The sequence below is a fragment of the Siniperca chuatsi genome, linkage group LG16 (assembly GCF_020085105.1).
Source record: "Siniperca chuatsi isolate FFG_IHB_CAS linkage group LG16, ASM2008510v1, whole genome shotgun sequence".
NCBI classification, from domain to species: Eukaryota; Metazoa; Chordata; class Actinopteri; order Centrarchiformes; family Sinipercidae; genus Siniperca; species Siniperca chuatsi.
The window spans coordinates 20,590,388-20,616,846 of record NC_058057.1 but is presented as its reverse complement, the minus strand read 5'-3'; the positions used below and the strand labels follow the sequence as shown (position 1 = coordinate 20,616,846).

Below are 26,459 nucleotides of genomic sequence, written 5' to 3'. Positions count from 1 at the left end.
GTGAATTAATTGATTTACTACTCATTTACTATCAAACTGCAGATGAACAACTAAATAACCCGCTAAGCGTAAAGCTGCTATAGTCAATATTTTACATGTATGTGAAAGAGGTTTGACTGTGACTCCTAACCTGACTATGCAGTTCCCCTCAGCTTTACAGAGCTTTTCAGCGTCTTTCCGCTCATTGTTTGGGTTTTCCAGCCCGCAACTTTATTGTTTTGATTCACCACTCTAATCAGTGTTGGACTTACATTCATCAAGTGGACCGAAACACAACAATATTATGAAATGCTGCAACATGGCTATATGCATGTGTGGAGGTGGGCATGGGTAGCTATCAGCTGCAGAGGGCGAGGTGGGGGAGTGGCTCAGGTGAACAGCGTCAGGGAGAGGTAATTGTCACAGCTGAAACTGGTTGATTAATTATGCTCTCCCTAAATACACAGGAGCATGCTGGACCTGGGACACACACACCCGAGCCACGACAGCTAGCCAGGGAGACTGGTCTTTCTATGCACAGACTTGCAGATGAGGAAGCAGCTGAACCAGCGCCATAGCAGGGCAAGCAGAGGCGCGGCCAGGAGGAACTGCTGATGCTGGGTGAAAACTTGTGTGTGGAAAAAGGAAACAATAAAGCACGTTACCTACAAGCGTTGTCTCAGCGTGTGTCTCAGAGCCAAGGGAACTCATGGTAGCAGGATTCTGCTATAGCATGCATGCTAACATTTGTGTTAGAGCAAGTGTTTATACCTGAGAAATGCGCAAACACCATTTTGCATGTGCAGTTTCTCTGTTGCCACATACAGCCAACCTCCCAGGGCACTAGCACAGTTACTTGCTAATTAGCTGCTAACAAAATAAAATAAACTGAATCACTGCACCCTATTATCTTGGTAGGTGATTCTGTATCACCATGGTTGGTGATGCTGAAGCCTGCTGCATCCGTCTTTATTGTTCAGGCAACACTCTGCACCAGCAGCTGGCACTGAGCACCAGTAGCTGGCCGCTGGCCCATCAGCCATTGTGTTTGAGCTAAGTTTTCCATTAGTGAGCTAGCAAGGAGGCAGAAAGATGTTTTGTTGTCTCACTTTGAATGTGTCTCTCCTTCAAAGGTGGGCCTGATAGAATTGTGTAAATACAGGCTGTAGGTCAACAAAGTCTCTGCTTTGTGGGGATATTGGGTAATAACACTGAAACTAGTCTTGATAGGAATAATACTTTTTTACTGTAGTATTTCTTTTACATCCAATTCAATTCTAAGTCTGTCTGAAGATGCTACATCTTTATTTAATTGCTGCTTTTTAATATGTCCTGTTAGTATAATCATTCATTTCATTAGCTTCTTTTTTCACCTTTTCATATTCTTTTATATATCCCATTCTCCTCTAATGTAATAAGCCAAATTTCCCACAGGGATCCCTTACATTTAATATAATGTAATATAATGCAATGCACTCTAATAACAGATGAAACTAGTGAGGCAGTAGACAGATAAATCCAAAAATCCCAGTTGACAGGATATGGAGGCAGTTAATGGAGGAGAGATAGTGTTCATTTCTGCTACCTTTAGCTCCCAGCAGTGTATCCCTGATGAACTGCTCCAGGTCCTCAGCTCGTTTATGAATCCTGTCAGCATCATCCTCAACCTGCTCGCCGTCAGCAGACACCTTAGTGGCCTAAACACACACACAAACAGATTATAAAATAATAAACAAGTGTTGAATAAGTGAACATATTGACTTCTGTCTAATGAAGGAAGGGAAAAGACTGAGGGATGAGGTCTTAACAGTAGATGTAAAAAGGAATGACAATGATGGCAATACATACATACACACACATCAATATTATTGTGTGTGTGTGCAGTCCAGTTTGTTTACCTTCTGTTTGTCTTGTTTACATGTGCACTCACATGCCACAACATACACAAACACAGAGATGGATGAATTATTGACATAAAAAGAAAACACAAGCTCACACATTAACCCCCCCCCCCACACAGGACCAGGAAAACGAGAGATGGACGAATCTTTGACAGACATGAAAACACATCCTAAGAGACACTCAATCTAATACACACACACACACACACACACACACACACAGAAAGAGCAGGTAATTATTGTTGTGATTTGACAAGACCATGCTATATCATTTTAGCTGGTGTCTGTGAGTGAGTATGTGTGTGATGGGGTGTGAGTGATAGCATTGCTGTCAACAAATGTCATGGCCACAGTCCCTAAAAGGGTGTAGCTTGACAGTGTGAATGTGAGTGTAATTTTTCTCCACTTGGCACTATACACTACCACTTGTAGACCCCCTCTACTCAAGAAGTGTTTTTCTATTTTGGTTAACTTGTCTTTGAGACCTATCTGTGACTCTAAAGATTGTAAAGTAAAAAAACTAAAAGTTTGTATAGATTCTTACATTCCGTATGAGGGCAAAGACATAGAAATGCTTTCAGATGTTTACTGAATATGTTTGATACAAAAGCATTAAAATGATTCATTTGAAATACTTTCAAGCTTGTGTGGATTCCCAAATGGGTCTACCAGGCACAGGCCCAGGGGCCTAAGGGACCCCTAAGAGCCTCTGGTTGAAGTGACTATTAACATTTCTAGTTGGAAATTCACAAGACTCAGTCAACACTAGGGATGACCTGATCCCAATCCTGATCTACATCCAAGTCCTTTTATAGTGGACTCCAGAGGCCCCAAAAGCTCCAGCCATACTTTGTTTTAACTGGTTTGTGCTAATTTAATTAAAAAATGTTTTGGAATATGCACCATTAAAAATACGATATAAACTGTCATGATAAGGGCCCTTTGGAATTTTTGACCACTACTTGTGCAGGTGGCGGGATTCACATCCTGCTGTTGGTTTCATGTTATTCTACTGATTGATAGTTGGTGGCATAAACAAGTACATGTAACCATAACTTTTGTTTGTTAACAAGAAAACTCTAGAGAGCACATTTAAGGTGGGGCATGCTATATTTTCTAATCCTAAAGCCCTGTCTTGAACAGGATCCCTATGCAAAAATCCACTTTTGAAACTTTCATTACATCAGTTTTGTGCTAAAATATTTCTAAATTCATTTGTGTTTGATCAAATTACCACACTGCAAACCTGAGGCCAGGTTGTATTGCATATTTCACAGAGAGAGCAAAAGGAATGGAGGGGTCAATAGGGGACCAGCATCTTATTTTTACCCCGGGGTCCCTAGCAGGTTAACCCAAGTATGGTGCCCAGGGGTCCATTGTCTCATAATTTGTCTATGATTAATCCTTCTGCAGACCAAATAGTCCCAGCACATTGTAGACTCATGCTCAGCTGGTTAAGTGCAAGTTCTGTTTTAAAATGTGTCACATATCCCTCTGACACTTTATCAACACGCTGGAAAAATGGTTGAATTGGTTTCTGTACTGGTTTTATGTCAATCAGCATGCTGCAGCTGGCTACAGCCTAGACTTGTCTTTGCTGTTCTTTGTATATAAGTGGTGCCCTAAACTATGATCTCTCTCCCCGTGGCAGTCTATATTTGCTCCATCTTGTTATGTTAGAGACAGACAGAGAAAGAGGGTGAAAGAAGGATAAAGAGAGCAAGGACGACAATGACAGAGACTAAAGCTGAGCCCAAAGAAAAACAGAAGTGACTGTACCCTGCTGTGTAGCTGGTCCATCTCAACGACGAGTGATCCCAGGTTGGAGTCGGCCAGTTGCAGTAATCTCTCCGGAGCTTTCTGAGGTGACAGCATGTGCTGCAGGAGAGAAACAGAGAGATGAAGGAATTACATTGAGAAATGTCTGACATATTTTGGCCCAAGGCTATGCTTTTGAACTGCCTGGCTTTATGCTGTAGAGCCAAAAAGAAGAGGATGAGCAAGGGAGGGCAGGAGGCAAGAAAGAAAGAATTAAACAGAAAACATCTGATAAAACCCAATATATTGGAATTATTACACAGTAAATATGATAATAACTTCTTATCACAATACATTGGAAACATGGTAAGTGTTAATCAAGTTTAACAGCACTGTGTGCATCATGTTGTTGACAATGCAAATGTTCAACAGCCCCAAATGATGATTTGTATTGGAGGAGGAGGCAAGTAAAGAAAAATGAAGATGTTGGAATTCATAACACAAGCTCACTACGAGATGGTAATGACAATGTTCCTCTAACTAGCACAGGTTGAGTGAGCCATCTCAATGGACTATCAAGTGTTGCTCAGTTACTATCAAAATCACAAATTATTCTTTGGAAGTGTTCCTAGTTGTTTGCTAAGAAATAAGTATATCCAAAACAACTAACAAACAAACTGACCTTTTGCCAAACCCCTCCCCCAATCAGCGATTATTTAAAAATATGGACAGACTTTTAAACTAATAATCCAAACAGAGTTATGGTAGAAATTATCTACACTGCAATTCAAGAAAGATGCTGTTACTTTATTTCTGTCTTCTACATGAATCATAAACTAGTGAGGATGCAGACTTTTTGCCTGGGACATGTAGCTTCAGTCTTTTAGCACAATATTATATTATAGCACCCCTTTTACAAGATTCTCCTTTTAAAATTAGTCAGCTGGAAACATTAAAAAGTCAGCCAGTGAGAGTGATTTCAACCAACTGGTGGAGCCAGTTAGCTTAATTAGCTATCTAGCTACAGCTGATAAAATCTGACAGCTAGTCAGTCAAATCAACGGTAACCGACTAGAAGTGAGAAGCCTGCTTTTGTCTTATTCTATCTGAAATTCTATCAAGGATATTACTAAGAATTTGGAGTGGCAAATATGGCATTGTTATCATTATCATACTGCATTTGCCATGCTAAAATGTAAAACTTGACAACAGTAACTGAGGGGGGTGGGGCTAAGGGAATGGTCAGTTAAAGACAAAGTGATAACTTCAGTTAAATGAAAGTAATGACATAATTTAGAATTGGGATATGAGTTAAAAAATTATTGAAAACATCCTTGAAAACAACCAGGCAGAGACAGATTTTACCTTGACTTCCTCTGTCATGTTCTCGAAGTGGTATAACACTTTATAAGGCGGTGGGAGGGGTGTGGTCAGGGTAACATCAGTGATGATGCGATACAGGCGATCCATATCACTGATCAACAGACCCGAGCACTCATCATCACAGGCTAGAGAAACAAATATAAACACAGTTATACACTTCTAGTGTGTTACAAGGCCAACTAAATCTATCAGAGAGGTTTACAGATGGTTTGCTTGGTTTTGTGAGTGTGTGTGGGTGTGTGTACATGTTGAAACTTCTGCAGTTTGAGTTTTGACTTGGCAAAGGAAAATGAGAGGAAGAAAATGAGAGAAGAAGAAAGAAAATGAAGTCACATATGTGTATTTTCACTAATGAATGTGTGTTTCTATGATTTATTTGTGAGTCTGTAAACACATCAGTGCGTGATCATGGTGACTGCTTGTGTTTTTGTGTTTAAGTGACTCTGGCATCCGAAAGACAGGGCTGCCGATGCATGAAATTCACCACAGAGAGGCAAAAGCACCTATTATGAGCACACACTGCAGGCTAAAAACACACACTAACGCAAGCACACACACCAGGGAATTCACTCAGACATAGGCATTCACATATTTCTGGTTTTTGTGTATGTGTGTTTGAATTTCTCCTTCCTTCTATAGCCCACGGCTGATTTATTGCAGAAATTAAAATTTCTGACAAGGGAAATCAAACATAAATTAAATAAAATAAAAACAATTTCTACTCTATCAATCTCTGACAAAACCACAACACTCAGATACACTAATGCATCCATGCAGTCACATGCATACACACAAACAGGTATAGTAAATGTACAGTACATTGTACGTGGTAGCTGAGTTAATAACTGCTTTTCAAATACAAGCCATTAAAGAATCCCAGTGACGAAGGACTGCATTCACTAACTTCCAAACAGCTTGAAAACATCCTGTACTACACTGGTACAAGGAGTGATTACAGACAAAAAGCCTCACTTCCATCACTGTCTGCTCTCTGTGGCGCTGGTTGGTTGACTGTCACTACAATCATGTATGTTTGGCTACCTTTAAGTTTGCTTTGAGAATTACTGAGTCTTTGTTGAGATGATTCAGCCATGTTTTAGCCTGACACTCAAAATTGTTTACTTTGTTGAAGTTTGCATGTTAGATTTTTATAATGACACATATTACTGTAAAGGTAGAAGTAGATGACAAAAAAGTAATCTTACTGTCACCATAAACTCACCATGGCTTTTTGATGCTGAAGTTCTGTGTGTCAGCGGAGCAGTACATACTTTAAAAGCTACACTAGCTGCTATAGTGGCGGCCACAGAACTCAACTACAATACAAAGTCATTAGACTTGTGGTCAGAGCTGTAACAGATTAAGCTGCAGTGCCGCTCAGGCCAAAATAATGCACATTATCACATTTGAACTTCACAGTATATAAAGAGTATAGCATATTACGATTTATTATCACAAACATTGAAACTAAACACCCCACGAAGGCCCAAAGTAAACCCCAGTGAATGTCAAGGATTATCTAATAATAATAATAATAATAATACTACACACCTGTGCCTGTGTTCCTTAGACAGTAACTTACAGCTGTTAAACGTTTGGTTTAATCTTTGTATCTAGAAAATAGTTTTTGTGCCAAGCTGCAGGCACAGCGTCGTACTTTTTCTGCTTTTGTTTTTGGCATCACGATGGTAATCTTAGGATATGGCTAGCTAGCTTTAGGTAACCCTCCCCCCCATCATTTAATAATTACAGGGGGCCTATATTGCAACACTTACCGTAAAATGCCATTTCAAATCATCCTTACAATATAAGACATTAGGTAAATATTTACATTCTAATCAAATCAAAGAGTACAGTACATTGTAGGGATGCTATTAATTATGCTACCCACAGTGCTCGAAATTAGACAGCTACAGTAAAAGTTGACGTTAACTAGCATAGTGTTGACCTAACATTAGTCGAAGTGTTTTCTTGCTGAAGACAAATCTCATAGTGGAATAAAAAAAAACAGCTGAGTGCCACGCAGCAACAATGGCTACAGGGAGAAAGGACGACTGTATGATCATGTCAGTATTTTCAGACTTTTATTTTAACGTGAGTACCGAAAGTGCATATTAATGTAACAATGTAGTTTAGTTTAATCAAGACACAATGTAAATATCAAATACAGGACATTTTAAGGTCAGATGGCAATGGTTTCTCCAGAATTGGTGGTTTTGCTGATCAGATTTTTGATGTATTGCATCTTGGTTAGATTTAAACCTAGATTTTATATCATATTGTGCTTATGGTTATGATTTCTGATTGTGATTCTTAAGGTATTTTTATTGTTTATAAGCAGATAGCTATTTCCTGAGGTCATACTAATTTCTGTATGTTTCACTACAAAATTAATAACTTTTGAACATAACTCGTGTGGATTTAGGCAAGATTTAATGCTGCAACCCATGACATGTATTGAAATTTAGCTGCATTTCAAAGCAAATCATGTTATATGGTATATGTGAGAGCTACCTGCATTTCCCTCATTCAAGACTGCCGCCTCAAAAGTGCTCAGTTGCGTCTGGTAGAATGGGAAAAAGGGCAGAGCAGAGGCAAAATGCAGAGTGCACTCACTCTTCAACAAGTGAACAGCAGTCTGATCGCTCCACTCTGTGTAAACCATCAGGACTTGTGATTATAGTTTGGACGTAGAGGCGACCGGTTTGGTGTCAGGGTGCACTGCAGCACTCGCACTGCCAATTTATGAACACATGCTGTGTGTCTGAACACAAAGACCTGAGCAAGCAATTCCCTCTCTGACCTGACAACAGCAATTTCCCATCAACCTCTGTCTTACAACCTTTTCTTCTACATTCTCTTACCTCTAGACATGCTAATGGCACCAAATTGACCCGGCCATTATGGTCATATTAAGTTTAAATTAGATCCAAATGACATTGAAATTATTTTCTAAATGACTTGAATCTGACTTCTGCAGTCTCCCATGGCAACTGGAGAAGGGGTTTTGACTGCTCATTTGCATTTCATCGCCAAAATAAAGTAAAAATCACAACATCAGGTGACAGTGCTGGGCCTCCAGAGAGAATAGAATAGAAGAAAACAGAAGAAAGAGGGAGAGAGGATGTCTGTAGGTTTCAGTAATCTAAAGACAGTTTCAAACTTTCCAAATGTGTTGTTTCTACTATGATCTGGTACGGTAAAGTTAAGTTCTGGGGTCCTTTAGTAGCTTCTGTTGTTGGAGACTAGTCAAAGAGGCCTTTATAATGATTTTAGCCTCTATTCATTTTTCTATTTCATTATTGGCACTACAGTAAGATTAATATTCTCATAATGTGGACCACATGTTCAGTAAAACCTGCATCTGTTGGCTGTTAGTTCATAACTAACTAATATAAAAACTCTATACAACATGCAGACACCCTGAATGAAAAGAAAGCCAAAAAAAGGAAGAAAGACAGAGAGAAAAAGAAAAGAAAAAGAAAGGACAAGACAAAAAGAAAGAAAAGGAGCACCAACAATACACTAAATAAAAAGCTGCGTGTTAGTCTTACAGATGATCCCAGATGGTCCACACACATGCCTGTCCATGCACTGGTCACACGACTTTCCCGATGCCCCGACCCTGCAGCGGCATTGGCCTGTGACAGGGTCACATGGTCCAGGCAATGCCCCCCACAAGGAACACTTACACTCCTCGCAGCGGCCGCCCGGCATCTGCGGGTTACCATGGTAACCAGTAGCACACCTGGACCGGGGAAAGGAAAGAGTTAACTACTATTGTTGCTTGCAATTAGAAGTTTCCCTTGCTTTTAATGAAGACCACAAACAAATGAAGCTAGTGCACAAAAAGGAAGTGAGAAAAAATTCCCGGGCACTTGTTGCTAAAGTAACCAAACTTCACACTTCAACACTACAATGTGCACACACACTACAAATTACCCTAGTCCCCACCAGATGTTTTCATGTAGCATACTACCTACATCACCTTGAATTACAAAATTCCACAAACTACTTATACTTTCATTGTCAGCAACTTTGTCCAAATGTTTTGGGCATTTGATTCAATTCTATGTCCCATATTAAAATGTCATGTTTTCTAAGCTTATCTGGCCTTCAATAATTATAGGAAGAATGTGATTTTCTGGGTGTGTGTCTCACCTCTCACAGTGTTTGCCCTCATATCCCTCAGGACAGGCGGTACATCTGTAATCATCGAATCCCTCCGCTACACAGGCTGGACTGAAACTTGACACAGAAAGATTTTCCGCAGAAAATACTTTATAAAAAGGAAATACAGTGAACATACAAGAAATATTGTAATACTTTACAATACATCTAACAAAATGCTGAGAAAATGACAAATGTGCAAAAATATGTAATAGGGAACACGATACATGATTGATACATACAGATACAGAGATGAATAAACAGAGAAAGTTTACTTGTTCTCTAGGTTGGTGAGGGGACAAGCGCAGGGTTTACAGTCGTCATGGAAACCTCGGACCACACCGTAGAATCCCGGAGCGCAGCGTTCACACCGATCACCCTCTGTGTTGTCTTGACAGTTCTACACACAAACACAATATTATATTTGTTATTAGTTATATTTGTGAAGACACTGCACTGACTTTCATTCATTCTCTAACCCAACCATGACTCTAACCCTGATGTGTAGGTGTTATATTTCCCATCATCCTCTGGCCAGCATGAGTTCTTGGTTTGTGTGGTTGGGTTTAAAAGCAGACTTTGATTGTGTGAGCATAATGTAGGCAGCTGTAACAGCTGCTGCTTATCCAGAAAGCTTTTCATCTTTTAAAAAGGAAACTCATTTTTAAATTAAATTAACAGCAGTTAAGCTACAGTTTTATCTGCTTGTTGTATTTGAATATTGCCACTGGCACAATGAAAACAAGATTTGCTTGAGCAAGAACACCTCCCCCTTATTTTTGAATGGTTTATAGGCAGCTGTGGAATAAAATGAATCTATTGTTCATGTATGCTGAGATTTAAGCATATTTCAGACCCTCTAATCAAAGATTGGAGGAAATTAGTATAACTTCTAAGCTGTGCACAATCCCCTGTATGTATCTACTTGTCTCAAGTCGACAATGAGTAATTGAAAGGACGACAGCCGGGGTCACCCATCATCCCCTCCTTGATTACTGACAAAACGGAATTGAAGAAGCTTGTTTTTGGTGAGTGAGATAATTATCCTGGCACCATTGATTGATGTACACCAACACCAGATGAAAAGTATGAAAAAATAGTGGCATACTGCTATCATTACCCGCTGTCAGTTCACTTCACAATTTTGGATAATAGTAGCACTTTTGATCACTTGTGTGCTTCGCTGTAAGGTGGTAAATTCAGAGACGGTTAGTGAAATGTTTGACAACATGTTGACAGAAAGGTAATTTCAGTTCAAATCTCTTCAAAGTCAGGAGCTGCCAGTCTCTTAGATTCTCTTTTGCTACCGAGACAAAAAGATGAAAAACAGCCATCAGATGATTTTTACTGACTTTTTCCCCCAGGAAATAGTTGATTGAGCAGTTAGTTTACATGCATACAGATTCACACATCCGGACTGTCACTGGGAAACACCCAATGTGATCGCAGCTGCTTCTGCAGTGCTGAGCATCTCTACCGGAGCAGCAGGTAAGTCATTACTCATTTCTTTTCACCACCCACAGTTACTGAGCCATTCTAGGGTCTTCTCACACACACACACACACACAGAAATATCTAGCCTGGACTATTTCAGATAGGAAATGTAGCCGTCCACACACAATAATGAATGGTTTTTGGGCCCAGTCCCACTCCTGCATGACGAGGTGCTGTGAGCCAGCTAGCTGTTAGCTGACAGGTGTGATCTCACACGTCAAAGAGTTTAATAAGCTTCCTTCCTCAAGAGCTGGCCATCTAAAATACTCATTTACTTTACATTTCACTCACCTGTTGTCATGAGGGTAGTCAATAGGGTACAATGACACACACAAGTATAAATACATCCAAAATATTTTCATATCCAGAGATGTTTGTGTTTATTTTCAGGTTATTTTTGGCTATGATTATTATACAGACAAACACACACAAATATCTATTCATAATTGCATTCATACTATTCTGATGACATACTATGCCAAAATACAGTGCGTTTATATAAATACAGTAAATTTCCACAATATGTACACACTGTATAAACTAAAACACAAAGCTCTCTCCTCTTCATATCCCCAGGGTTCTGTCTTATGTGTTCGCCTTGTTTGTTGAAAATGGGAACTTCAATCAGTGCAACAGGAAGTTGCCTCCTAACGAGGCAAGTCATTTCCATTAACTTCCTGTGTTCCTCGTTACTGCTAATTACCAAAGAAACAAACTCGTTTAACATTTTCAATTTAGCCCGCTCGGTTAGAAAATGCTAATGACGCTGTTATGGAGAGCAAGATGGAAATGGGCAAGAAAAAAATGGCTGGGAGGCAGAGAGAGGCAGAAATCAAACACAAGAGAAGAGGGAGCAGAGAAGCAAAAAGAGAGGAACAAATTGGCAAAACTGGAGAAATTAAGGAGAGGTGAGAAAGAAAGAGGGGGGTGTAGAGGGAGATTGGGGCAAAGAAAAATGAGATAACTGAAGGTATAACAGAGAGAATGGCAGGGTGATGAAAGAAGACAAAGAATGTTAAATACATAACTGAGGATGAGAGGGAAGATATTTTAGGGGATGAGAATGGGGCAGATAAAAAGAAACAAGAATATGGAGGAGTAGAGGAAAGAAAAACGATAGAAGGAAGTAGAAGAAAGGAGAGTGGATTAAAGATACAGGAGAGTAAGTAGTAGTAGTAGAACAGCGATGAGAAAAAAAACAATTAGAAAACAGAAAACATTGGAGGGGAGACAAGAAATTGTTGGCATCCATATTAGAGCACAACTATTCTCTGGTGTGCAGGGACTTTAAGGATGATTACAGCCAACATTTGTCTGTCATGACTGCATTGGTGCTAATTTAATTCTAGCATACAGAGGATCTCATGGTGCATAAAAGTTGAACATTTTAAATCCATACTTTCAAATGGAATGACATTCCTTTAAGAATAAGACTAAGTTTATTTGATTCAAGCTGTTTTCAGCTGTTTTTTATGACTGAATTCTTTTTTCGATGATTAGAGGAATAAAATGTTCCATTAAGCCAGTGACAGTTACATGATGGTTACATTTCAAGTTAAATTGATCAGAGTGAAGATTACCAAAAAACATTTTGCATAATTGCTGATCCTTTTAGTTGCCCTATTTATATGCTCTTCAGTCAGTAATCAGAGTCACACTCCAGCACTCGACCATGACAAGCTTTTGACAAAAAAAATTGAGCTGCATTGGGCGCTTGGTGGTTATTATAGGTTTACAATTCTGCTTTCCAAAAAGGAAAGTTGCAATAGTGCGGCAGATATCAAATGAAAGAAGGTGAGCCAACTGCAGTACCCGCAATATTTCATGTCTTCCAAAAAAATACTAAACATTATGTGCATGTGCAAAAAAGGTATCAATTTCAAAATCATGTGCAGACTTACTGTATCTCACAAGCCACCTGTTGGATTTACGCAAGACATGCCGGCAGAAATATCTTCAAACATACATTATCACAACAAACATTTCTCTTTTGTGGCATTCTTTCCCCTTGCACTAAATAAATTATAAAACTAAAGATGTCAGACTGAAAACTACAGGAGCTTGTTTCTGAACAGTTCAATGACAGCGCTTACCCGATTTCTTTGCCTTAATGTCTTCTAATTCTAATTATTATATCTTTTGATAAGATCACCTTGTCCCCTCTTTCTAAAAGTAAGGATGTAGCTTTGGTCAAATCCATACGAATATGCTTGGGGTCGTTAATTATTGCAGGGTTAATTACAATACCTGACATTACTCCCAACACACACACACACACTTTATTCTCTCTCTCACCTCACTCTTGTTTCCAGAAGCTAACTGGCATATGGCTGTATGAGGGTCTCCAGTGGCAGAACAAACCCACACACACTCATTTACCTGGCATATGGATGTCTCAGGGTCACAGGTGGAAGAGTGCCCACTGCATTGGCACTGAACACAGCTGCCCATGCCGGCAGCGGTGGGCACTCTGGACGCTGGAGCAGATGCTAGGGAACCGGCGCGAAGACGGTAGAAACCTGCAGCACACTCCTGCACGCACACACACACACACACACAGACAGACAGACAGAAAGAATGAGAGAGATAATTAGAGTAGAGATTTAGTAAAGTTGAAATACAAGATCCAGTTTTTCCACTGTAATCCCAAACCATGCATGATATTGGAATACACACACACATACTCAGACAGAAGCACACATACACATAGTTCCCACTGGGATATAAGAACAAGGAACACGCACACACGCACACACACACACACACACACACACTCTAGACAACTATACACGTGGACCCACATAATTATCCCTAATTATTATTTCTCTAGGCAACTGCTGACCACTCTCTCTTTTCACACACATACACACAATTAAGAGTTATTCCCTTCAGTAACTTTTGAACACACACAGGCACACATTGCATACACACAAACATGCATACACACACACGCAAGGTAACTCTCTCTCCCTCTCTCTCCTGTTCAGTAATAATTAATGGAGTCCATTTAAAGAGCCATCTGTTCCCTCTGCTAGCGCTAAACGCCCGTTTAAAAATACTTTATTAACAACGAAGGCAGCTACAAATAGAATGGCCATCTGTCAGCCAAGACCTCTACGACCTGAACATTTCATGTTTAGCTACTGCTTGCTATTTGGCTTCCATTTGGCACTTTTCTCAACAGTATCTGTAGCTTCTAAATTATGTACACTGCTAATTTTTTTCCCCGGCGATATAGATGGCTGCTCTTCAGCACTCCAAGTAGCAGGCGACAAAGTGAAACAGAGGTTGAAAAATATAGTTAAAAGTTTGCTGGCAACTCATGCATTCCTTTGAGATTAACACAATAATACCTAAATGACTCTCAAGCGCTGCCATCCAGCGGAATTGCCCAGAACTGCTGCGTCTGTGTATCATAAGCTGTCTCTACAAAATCCTCATTAAACTAAAGATTGAGTCACTGCTATATGCTTTCTGTGGCTTAAAAGAAGGAGCTGGACGCAGCTGAAAGTCAATTGCTTTGACAAAATCACAACTGAGTGGAAGAGACGCTCAGTGAGGCTTAATCCTAGCTAAGCAAAGCAAAAAATTTAAAAATAAAATAAATAGAGTCTGAAAGGCGTCGCAGAGGCTTAATACTGAACTAAATATAAATTGCAAACTTGGGAGATACTATTTAAGTCAGAGTCTGTGGTCTCCATGTTTACATTCTCTCTTAGTGTGAAGGCAGCAGACAAAAACATTCATTCCTCTGAGCAGTGAGAGAGACAGTTCAGCCCGCTCTGTAATTAATGTTTGTAATGTTTGATCCAGAATGTTGTAATGTCTTTGATATTTTATATGTTAAGAAACTTAGTGATGGATTTTTACATTTTATACTGGCTAAATTGTGAACATTCTTCTCCTCACTCATAGTTTCTAACAACATACTGAAAGATGATTTCTCAACTGTAACATGTCCTGCTCAGTACGTATCTTGGTTACATTCTTTTTTAAGATATCTTCATCAATTACAAATAAAAAAAAAACTGTAGTAAAATACAGTTCTTAGAAATACCTTTTGGAAAAGTTAACATTTTGCAGATATAATGTCTTCATGTGTGTGCACTCTTGGGTGTGTGCATGCATGTGATTAGTGGTGCGCCCACCTCACAGGAAAGTCCAGAGTATCCGATTGGACAATCACACTTTTCTATCTGATGTGCTTTCTCACTCTCTTTGGTTGGTCTGCCTTCCTCGGCCACTGTTAGACTGATTTCTGAAATACTGGGAGAGAGAGAGAAGTCAACAATCAAATCCATAAATATAACAATGCAATATGATTACGACTTTACAACTGTTTTCTTTTGTGTTTCTGATAGCACTGGTTTGTTAGGACATTTGGAAATTCTGAAATTAAGATACTTGCCTTTCATAATGTCAAAGAGGATATACACATGTATTTGGATGTATCATTTGGGATATCCAGAGAGAAAAACAACGATTATTTGCAGCAGGTTGTAATGTTTCTGCTGTGGCTTTTAGTAGAGACAATTTTCATTACACCTTGAGATACAAGTGAACACGGATATTTTTCCCACAGGTAATACTTTATTAAGCTATCAAATTTCATATTTAAGAGTGGACCACACTATGTGGAGGTGTGTGTGTTTTACCGGCTGTGTCTCATCAAGTTGCCGTGCGATGCCTTAATTAGGATGTAGTCCACATAGAACAAAATGTCCATGAAGTCCTCACGAGTCATAGACCGACCATCTGCATACTTCCACTCATGCTGTACACACACACACACACACACACACACACAAACACACACTTATCAATATTACCACTGCAGTCCATTACCAAAGTATTAGACCCTGTTTGTATTGACCGACAGAGCTCGCCAAAAATAAGTACATCTATATTCTGTTTAGGACTATTATTTTTTAAGTTTGGATTTAAAAGAAGTTATTACAAAACGTCTAGACTTATTCTATCCCACTTTCATCCAAAGCCTTACTGTACCTCTGTCATGTCGATCTCGTGGCGGGTGAGCTGACCAATCTGGAGTCCTGGTATGTGGCGTGTCATTAAGACATTGCGGTTAGGACCGCCCTTGATGATGACCTGAGGCTCATAGGAGGAAGGACCAGTTTCGTCTCTGGCCTCGTAGTACACTGCATATTTCAACTGCCCACCGTATGCTGTGATCTAAAGGAAGACGTAGAGAATTGATTGAAGACATTAGCAAGCCTGTACTGATTTGACAGTGTCTTTCTGACAAACAACGTTTTTTTTTTTTTGATGGTCAGAGAATTAAAAATATCTATAGAAGACAATTAAAAATTGTATTGCCTAGTCATCTAAAAGTGAAGTGGCAGACATGTCACAAAAAACACAAAAATATATATGACAAAATAACACAAACGCAGTAAGGTTTCCTACCATAGAGCCTCTAAACTGCTCTGGCAGTTTCCAGTAGTAGGGTTCAGAGAGAGTCGAGGTGACCAGCTCTGCATGAGCGAGGATCTCAGGGTGCTGGAAGCTCACTCCTCTCCTTGTCTCCACAGCATTGGATTTATCCACTAGTGGGAGCACCGTCTGCTCTGGCTTCAGCGTTAACTGGAACGCACAACAATGATGACAATATTAATGTGATGCTGTGTTGATCCTTGTAGATGAATCCCAAGAACTGAATACTTTTTGTTGAAGAGAATATTAGGATTCCCTGGAAACTGTTCAGTATATGGGTGGATACCTAAGACATGGATTTTGCTCTACAAGTACTATGATTAGTTTAAATGGTGTTGAATGGCTACCAATAATGGATGCTCTGTTCTCAGTTAAAAAAATATGAGTACAGACTTTTTTAACTAGAATTGCAGGGTTTGGGATTGAGTCATTGACTCAAAAAAGATAGATTTTGGAGAGGTACACCTTTCAGACATATTGGTTACGCAGCAATATTTCACCATGTAGTACTTGACACAAACTGAGCAAGATACAGCATATGCACATATATGGGTGGGTAGAAAGGCGTAATCATAAATTAAACCACATAAGTTATACTGCATACCAAACACAGACTTGTAAATCAGGTGTACGTGAGTCCAGGAGTCATGTGTGCAGTGCCAGTGTTTTTCTTTTCTCCTTCAGTCACACAATCTCCTCTTTTCCTCACCTCCTAATGACACTGACTCATATAATGCTCCATCCTCACTGTTCTTTAACTTTTGCAGACATTGGTTTCAAATGTTTTTTGTCTGAGACTACTATCTTGTTACAGATTTTTTTTTTCTGATCTTTGGTTTCTGTCCTTGGGGTCTTGTTTTATCTGTGGGCACAGATGATTGTGGACTATCCTAACTAATGAGCACGGAACTATGCAGCTCTCAAAACTGGCCAAATGAAGGCACCTTTTATGGAAACATTTGATTGGAACATGACTAGATGCCTTCTGGTCTCTTGTCAAATACTGTCAGTTCGCATGTTTTACAAAAACATCTGTGGCAGCCAAGACAAATGTATTTGAATGGGTATAGGAATTCTGGCCACTTCAAGTCTGAAGATAATTATCTGTTATGTAATAGACAATGATCTTTACTCTTTAGCTGAATCTGATGGCATTTAGTAGAAATCGTGTTGTACTGCGTGTTGTGTAACCAAACACCTTCCTCAGCTGACATCACATTTGAGATATAAAAGTAAAAAATCTGCTTTTTTTGTATTTTGCACACTGGTTTCAGTGCAGCAAAAAGCGACTTTCCTGCCATGATTTTTTTGGTGATGGGAAGACTGTGCATCTTGTAAAATAGCACATTCTTTCAATAAGGGGAACCTGTATTTTACAATTGTGTTATTTTTTCAAGTTGATTTTGCTGTGATTTTTCTTTTTCTTTCTGCCAATAATGGGTAAAGCCAACTTTTGTTGCCCTTTTCAGTTAGTGTGAGGATTGCTCTTTAGTTGTTATTTCCATATTAGTGGTCAAAGTCAGTTCATGTAAATGTCTTTCTATTCTGAATATAACTTGAAACTGATGCCTCAGTCTGGAGAAAATCTAGTCCTTTCTTTCTCATTTTCTCTGTCCCCCACTTTATGTGTTGATATTTCAATTACTTGAATAATATCAGGGTTTATTTTTGACTGTGGGTTGTGGTTGAGTGGACCAATTTAAAAATAGATTCATCTGCTCGAGCCTGGATCTCTCCCTCTCTCTGTCGCCATAGTCCAGCAGAGTTGATATGTTGATATTGTGTGAATAATATCTAAGGCATTATGGAAGAGTGCTCTTTGGTTACTATAGCTTGGACACACTGGCAATATAACAGAGAGGCAGTCACACATGGAATAAGAAATTGCTAATTTTTGTCTGAAGTAGTACTTAAAATTAATTAAATTCCAAATATTTATATACTGTAGCTACTGTAGCTGGTTTTGTTTATGCAGTTTGCTTGATACAACAAATAAAATAAGTAACAGGAAAAAAGTGACAAAAACGTTTAGTTTATCATAAAATCCAAATTTGAGCCATTTCTGTAAAAATACTTATTAAGAGATTACATAGAACTTAATACTAACTTATGGAAGGGAGATCTGCAGAGCGTCTAAATATCACCAATAGAGCCTGGAGTCTTTCTGATATACTGTATATAGCATATCAACAAACCAAGCCATGCATTTCTGGTTTCATCTAAATGGAGCCAACCTGTTGCCATCTGGCAATACACTGTCAAAATGACTGATTAAGAAATATAGCGCCAATAGACCAAATCTTAACTTAATCTTAACATCTCCATGAATGAGACTAAACATTTTTAAACTGTGTACAGTGTCATTGCTTTGTTTTAATGTCCTAACTGTGAAAACAAAACTATTACTAATGGTTTTGAAAAATTATTTTACAAAACTAGTTTGTCTATTCTAATTATATTATTATGAAGTATAAGATGTACCTAAAGAGGAAGAAGTATGTATACATTTAGTAGATCTTTATTATTCTCTTATACTGTTTACTACTTAACAGTACTTTATAATTCTGGGGTTTTATTAAATTCTCTTTTTCTTAACATTGAATTTAACTAATAAAGGGATTCATGAACCTTTATAAAGGTCATTTCAACAATGTGCAAAATAGCCCTTTTCAGACAGGGGGATACATAATATTGCTGGCTTCATCCATCTGTTAAAGTAATGGCTTATTAGTATTTAGAAATAGGTGTCTGTTAAGTAGATGTTTGTTATGGCATTCAGACATGACAGGATCTTTATGGAAGGCACCACAATGCTTGTGCAAAAATATTGCACCTGGTGTGTGAAAGGGAGCAGTGGCAACAAACATAACAAGTTACTTATCTGGGGACTAATATGTTTCAGATAGTTAAGAGTTCATATGCTATTTTTTTAAAACATTTTGCCTGTTCAGGCCTTTGTTTTTAATGTTTCCTTTATTGCTCACTTTCACTTTATTGTGCACTCTATGACTGGATAAATTACCAATTAATAATCTAGTTAGAAAATGCTGACATTTGTCGGGGGCAAAACCTCTCTCGTCTTTAAAGGGACAGTTCATGCCAAAGTCAAAAATACATATTTTTCATCTTACCTGTAGTGTTTATCCATCTAGATTGTTTTGGTGTGAGTTGCCGAGTTTTGGAGATATCGGCCATAGAGATGTCTGCATTTTTTTAATATAATGGGACTATATGGCACTTGGCTTGTGGTGTTAAAAGCAGCAAAAAATTACATTTGAAAAACTCAAGAGCAATGTCTCTTTCCAGAAATCATGACCCGGTTACTCAAGATAATCCACAGAGCTTGTTGTTTCAGTTGATTTTGGGGTGAACTGTCCCTTTAAGAGAGTCCTCTGGATGGTATTTTCCTTTTCTCCTTATCTTATCAGTGCTTTCATCTTATCTCAGTTCTTTATAGATTTTACTGTATTATATTAGTGCAGCTCTTCACAGCAGTATTTAACAACTAGTGAAAAGTCACAATCCAATCAGTCCAATTACACACACAGTTCTCCAATCAGATATAAATACCACAAAAAAGGTTGTGTGTGTATGGCAGAATATGTGTCTGTGTCTGCGCGTGTCCCCTTCCCCTAACCTCTGTGTAATCCCATGTAGTGTGAGTTTGTGTATGTATGTTTGTGTATGTGAATGCATGTGTACTGTGTATAGTGTGTGTATATGTCCCACTCCACTCAGTGTAATCTCACGATTCAGTGGTTCAGAGAAAATCTCCCTCTTTCCAATAAACTCTCCATTTTTTTCTGTCTTTCTTTCTCTGTGTCCAGCTCTCCCCCGTCTCTCTCTGTCAACAATAAATGAAGTGAATGTTTGTCGTTCAAATGAAGCTGCTCGCCACACTCCATCGGAAAACTCTACGGTTACCACGGAAACGCCAGTTTATCGCAGATGGTTTCTGAGATAAAGGGCCTTTATTAAAAACAGGCTGCCACTCAACAATCAATTACTAACTTGCTGGCTGACTGTCTGATGGTGTCTGATACACTTTAATACCTCTGTTTTTGACTTTCAGCAGGTATCCGTAATATCCACACTCGTGTTTGAATTTTGATGTTGAGAAGCCAGCCAGCCAGCTAGGCTAGGCATGGCTCTGTAGATGGGAAAGCAGGTCTGTCGGTCGGCCCACCACTTCGGTCAAGAATTGTATGGATTGCCATGAAATTTCGAAAAGACATTTATATTCCCCGCAGGTTGAAGCCTACTGACCTTGATGATCAACTGACTTTTCCTCAAGTGCCCCCTGCAGGTCAAAGTTTTAATCTATCCAGTGAAATATCTCAATATCTAGTGGATGGATTGGCACACAATTTTGTACAGATATTCATGGTTCCCAAACGATGTGGCTTGATGATTTAGTGACTTTTCCTCTAGCATCACCATGAGGTTGGCATTTGTGGTTTAACTATTAGATGGACTGCTGTGACATTTGGCACAGACATTCATGTCCAACTCAGGATGAATTGTAGTAACTCCTTTGATGTCCTGAATATTTCACCTAATCCCACGATCTAGTCAAATTTTAATTTGAACTTCGTGTTTAGTGCGAATTAGCAAATGCTAGCATGCTAACACTCTACACTAAAGCCCCATTCAGACTGGATTTATTTCTTTAGGGGAGATGGGGTGATTTTAACACTACCTGTGTTTGACAATTTAATCCTGCCCGGAGCACCACACCTGCCAACATTTCCGTTTCAAAATCTGGGGGGTTTTTTGGCGTTGCGGGGGGTGGGGGTGGGGGGCTGGGTTGGTGAAGCACTGTCCTGCCCTGACGATGGCCCGTCTGCTCGTGCAGAGAAGATTGGGTTGTGGGTTGCCAGGTTGCGGTGACAGATGGGTTGAAATTGTATGTAATGTGTGGATTTCATAGACTATCTGGCAACTTGTGTGACATCAGAAAAACATCCAAAACTTGAAATACAGTAGAACACGGGAGAAACCACTGTTTGGAGGTATGCGGAGCATGTTAAAGAATAATTTTTCACCCCCATCCCAGTAAAAATTACAGCCACAATCAACTCCTTTCTTTCGGCAAACTTGTTGTAATTTAAATCCCGTCCGGAGTGATGTCCTTGTATTTGAAAGTGGATCTTTCTCTTTTTCTTTTCATAGGTTTTTCATGTCTGTGTATGAGTTATGACTCTGAGATAAGTAAGATTTTTGACTCAAATACGTCACAGTATCTTTGCTTCATGTCTATCCCTCCGCCCCTCCCCTCCTTGTTAATTCACACTCCAGTGGGGCAGAAAATCACACAGCAAGCAACAATTCTCATTACTGAGAATTCCTCCTTAATCTACAGTATGTAGCAATCATCACAAAAAGTAGCCAATACAATTGCCTGTTTGAATAATTAAACCATGTTTAGTTCAAGCCTTGAATTGTGATTGTGCAACAGAAACTCCAAAGACTGCCAATATTCCCAAATACAGCACACCTATCCTATCTCTGTAAATATCAGCCAACGTTCTTTATATTTGTAACCTACTGACAGCCGCCAGGCAGGCTGTGAAAAACGAACTAGCAACAATGATTTTCTACTTGGCAAAAATCAAGTAAAATTAGATCTACTAACTTTAATTATTTGAACAAGCCTCTGATTGTCCGTAGATAATGATTAATGAAGAACATGAAGCTTACAACATTGGCATAATGCAGAGTCAGTTGTAGGCAGCCAGCTGTCAAATGTGTTGTCTCAGCAAGGAAGCTGGCACAGACAGTGTGTACAGAAAGTACAGCTTACAGGCATCTACTGGTTAGATTCATGGAGAACACATTAGAGGTAAATCCTAAATGAACCACAATACAGACCAGAAACCATAAGTATTTGTGGAGTCTAAATAAAGTTTCCCAAAAGTTGTTTTACAGCATTCTCTGACTCTCAGTCCCTTATTTTCCTGAAGTGCACAACAGTAACCAAAATCCCTAAATTGTCTCTCAGTTCACTGTTGTTTTAAAATTCAACTGTGAAATGTACTGAGGTTCAAAATATGAATTTACTGATTTCAACTCATGAATGGTTAGACAGATCCACCCAGTTCCATTTTCATTTAAGCCAATGTGGCCACATTTGTCTTACGTTGGTGAAACATTTTAAAAAAACAGTAAGGTGTTGCTTAAAAGGGACAGTTCACCCCCAAATCAAAAATACATATTTTTCATCTTACCTGTAGTGCTATTTATCCATCTAGATTGATTTGTAGTGAGTTGCCGAGTTTTGGAGAAATCAGCCATAGAGATGTCTGCATTTTATTAACATAATGAAACTATATGGCACTTGGCTTGTGGTGTTAAAAGCGCCAAAAAATACATTTGAAAAACTCAAGAGCAATGTCTCTTTCCAGAAATCATGAGCCATTTACTCAAGATAATCCACAGAGCTTGTTGTGAGCAGTTTCATGTAGGAACTATCGGTAGAGAGAAAATAGTTTCCACATGAAACTGGTCACAACATGATTTGTCTGGATTGTCTGTGGATTATCTTGAGTAACCGGGTCATGATTTCTTTCCCTTTTCTGTCCCTTTAAGGTCACTTCGTTCATCGTTTTCAGCCAAATACTTAAAGTTTCTTCTGTTAAACAATAACTATGACAGAAAATAAGTAAAACAACTAAGATATGTCTACTCACCCACATCCTGATGAGTCCTTGTGCCTCTGTGCAGGACTGTGTAAGTCCGTAACAGTAACACTTGCTGCAGCCAAGTGGGTTTCGTACAGACAACCCAAACGTGTCAGGCTTGCAGCGGTCACAGTTGTCTCCTTCCACATTTGCCTTAAATAAACACACATCGGTGATGTAAGCTTCTGTGATTTTTAAGAAAAATTTGAACATTATTTTAATAACAAATTCTGTTTTAGTGGACTGCATGTAGTGAAGACAACATTGAAAGCAACTAAATCCACACAGTTACAATTTGTATAATTTTGCATTATGTGCAACTTGCGGTTGCAAACTACAATCAATCTGAAAACAGTAAAATGCCGTGACATGGGCCAGTTATGAGAAACGTAATATAACTTTGGAAAGCTTATAATCCTTTATTTTTACCAACCTATACACAATTAATAACGATGGGATACTTAGTTGATTTACTTAGATTTTGTTAACATGGACTACAGAACACATGTTTAAGCTATTAAAACACACCCAACCAATACTACACAGAAAAAAGGTTGCTTTGGGGTGGAAATAAGTATCTCACTGCACTGAATTGTTTACATTTTGAGTAAATATGCCGAGAGCTGACTGGTCTAAAATGGGATTGTGGACAGGCCTGTATATTAAGCCTCCTCTCTGCTAAGAAAAGGCTTACAGTGCTGTCAACAAAACGTCATCCAATTAATGCTGAGTTGTGTCAAAAAGTCCTGCAGGTTAGTGAGTAAGGACCAAGAACAACAGAGGAATGCGAAGGTATAGTGAAGGAACCTAGAACGCCAACTTCAGTACTCTACATTAATAGCATTTGTTATGTCAATACGAGGTCATTATGTTATTACTAGCAATGATCAGTTTAATCATCAAATAATTTTTCAATAAATGTATTATTTGTTTTGTCTATAAAGTCTCACAAACCCAAAGTTATTCACCTTACAATCATGTAAAAACAAACAAAGCAGAAAATCCTTATATTTGAGAAGCTGGAATTAGTGAATTTTAAGAATTTTTGCTTGATAAATAATTATCAGAATTGTTCTGTTGATCAACATTTCTGCACAAGTTTAAACATTGGGGCCACATTTTGATTTCTGTCATCTTTAAATGTGACTTCTTTAATTTTAGAGATATCTGACGCTATTAAAGCCATAAGGAAATGCAGGTAAATCACATACTTCCATAGATGGAGATGTACAGACAGACAGGCATACAGACAGACAGGTAATCAGCATAACACGTCACAGACAGTAGAAATAACAGATGAACAGAGAGACCGGTGACAGATCGAATGACTGTTTGAGTGACAGGCAGTCAACCTCCTACCCGTTCAGAGTGAAGATGACACCCAGTGATCTGAAGCCTCATTACAGGCCAAGAATCAGGTAAGTGCATGTGTGTGTTCGCACACAAAATGTTCTCTTTTAGTACTTGTCGCTGTCTATGTGGGAAAATGTGATCAGCAAATGACAGCAGAGATGAAAGGTAGTCTGGGTTCCAGTATGGGTGTGCCTGTACTGAATATGTGCATGTATTTGTGTGCTATTGACGAGAGGCGTGTGTGATAATGTGATCAGCTTGTCAGAGTGAGGATGAGGTGTGAAATATATGCTTTTTATGTGTGTGTGTGTGTGTGTGTGTGTGTGTCAATATATGATATTTACACCAATAAAAATCTGGTAATGATGCATTTAACTTGCTTATTTCTAGACAACATAGAAGAAAAAACAGTATGTGTATACAGTATATATGTATGTATACATCTATTTATCTGTGTGTGTTTGTGTGAGAGCACGATTTTGTGTGTGTCAGCTTATGGATGCGTATGACATTTACTGAAATACTTACACACATATACTATAAAACACAAAACACACAAACATAGACTATAAACATACACAGATAAAAAGGACAGAGAATCCATGTGCAGTAGGTTTTAAATCTGCATTGACATTTAAAATCTAAACCATCATCTCCTGGTAGGATAAATAACAAATAGCACAGTTTTCTCACATTCATTCACTGAGACTTTCTGAAAAGTAAAAGTACTGTGGCTTGGCAGAATGTCAGTGGTCATTGTATTGTTGTCACTGGATGGGTAAACTGTCTTACAGACTACATCTCACAAGCTCAGTTTTAATCTCAAGATTTACATTAAATCTGGAAAACATCCATTGACAATCAACTGAGCCTGATCAGATTGTGTATGTGTTGGATCAATCAGCAAATAATGTGGAGTGTTTAGATGATGTGACTATTTAAACTATATAACTGCATGACTTTATTTTGGTGGGTAGTTCTGCAGAAATTTAAAAATGTTTCCACACAGCCTTGTTTTTCTAGTTGGAAACAAGAAAATTAATCTATTAATTAACCTACTTGAAATGACACTTGCTTTAAGAATATTCTTACATAGTCTTGTCAGGCAACAAGTGAATTAAAATTGTGGGTTGGCATGGAAAGGCTAAAACATACCTGTTTACTTTGTTACTGTTGGATTTCTTTATTCATTTTCATTGAGCTCAGTGATTCTCAGGCTGACACAAAGATGAATTTGAAACACATATTTTGCCAGTAATACATTAAAAATTGGACCACCTTTGACACGATCAAACTTGCCTATAGGCAGCTTTAATGATGCTTCCAAGCTCATTATAATTGGTGTTGTTTCTTCTATGTGACACTCAAATGTTGTAGGATGTGCATGTTTTCTTCAGTTTGACAATCACGCACATTATTTACAAAGAAAAAATAAGCGAAAAAATAAAAGGCCAAAATTCCTCTTTAACATCATGTGGGAAGGTGGCCAAGTAAAAGTGTGTATATTTCTGTGAGTGTATGCTGTACCTTGCAGCTACACTTTCCCGTTCGATCTGCGCAGGCACAAACTTCTCTCTCCAGGTCGCAGGTCTGGCTGTCCGATCCTGAGAAGTTACACTCGCACTGGGTGCACTGTGGGAAATGTGGATGCAGACAACGCCAAGCTTCTGTTATCAACAATACAACAGGCTGAGAGAGGAGCTACCAGAGTGTGTCCTAGCTTTATGCTTCACCAAACCATTAAACTTCACTCCAAAATGAAAATGTTGCCATTATCTTCTCACTCCTATGACTGTCAAAACTAAAAGTTCAGACAAACACCAAACACAGAGTTGTCCAGTTACTGAGTTTCAAAAAGTGTAAAAAATTAAATAAAATTAAAAAAAGACCATGACATTTCTCTGAACACTGACTTCCAAACAGGAGCATTAAGTTATTTTTATTCTGTTGCCATGCTATTCATGAAAAACTATTCACCATTCTTCTACCTTCTTCTAGTTTTGACTAACATGGTGGTCAGAAGATGACTGAAGTGTCATTTTAAGGTGAACTGTTTCTTCAAAATCAGTTTGTAAATCAGGTGCCCATTGGTATGAAGGGTAAATAATGTCACCATTCTGAATGTTTCCGCTCTCATGTGTTAATGAATTACACCTGCAGCCAGTATCCGGCAGTATATTTTATGTACAGCATGTTGTTCATCTTTTCATTTCAGGAGGTTCCTCTGTTGAAGGAATATATGCTATAGCTACACAAAAGTTTGGTTCTGGTGTAAAGTTGACTTAAG

At 38.7% G+C, this 26,459-nt stretch overlaps 1 protein-coding gene across 10 annotated transcripts in view; it reads right to left on the bottom strand.

Moving 5' to 3' along the window:
• lama2 (laminin, alpha 2) overlaps positions 1–26,459 on the bottom strand; it is a 189,922-nt gene that overhangs the window by 42,468 nt on the left and 120,995 nt on the right. For 8 of the 10 annotated variants that reach the window (XM_044168817.1, XM_044168814.1, XM_044168815.1 and 5 more), the window contains 13 exons: positions 25,700–25,804; positions 22,829–22,972; positions 16,113–16,289; positions 15,693–15,878; positions 15,341–15,459; positions 14,834–14,951; positions 13,065–13,217; positions 9,467–9,591; positions 9,183–9,269; positions 8,576–8,769; positions 5,004–5,146; positions 3,660–3,758; positions 1,565–1,676 (listed from right to left, as the gene is read on the bottom strand). In XM_044168817.1, the coding sequence (XP_044024752.1) occupies positions 1,565–1,676; positions 3,660–3,758; positions 5,004–5,146; positions 8,576–8,769; positions 9,183–9,269; positions 9,467–9,591; positions 13,065–13,217; positions 14,834–14,951; positions 15,341–15,459; positions 15,693–15,878; positions 16,113–16,289; positions 22,829–22,972; positions 25,700–25,804 (1,762 nt within the window). The remainder of the gene's footprint in view (positions 1–1,564; positions 1,677–3,659; positions 3,759–5,003; positions 5,147–8,575; positions 8,770–9,182; positions 9,270–9,466; positions 9,592–13,064; positions 13,218–14,833; positions 14,952–15,340; positions 15,460–15,692; positions 15,879–16,112; positions 16,290–22,828; positions 22,973–25,699; positions 25,805–26,459) is intronic. The other 2 variants (XM_044168820.1, XM_044168821.1) reach the window with 1 other exon arrangement.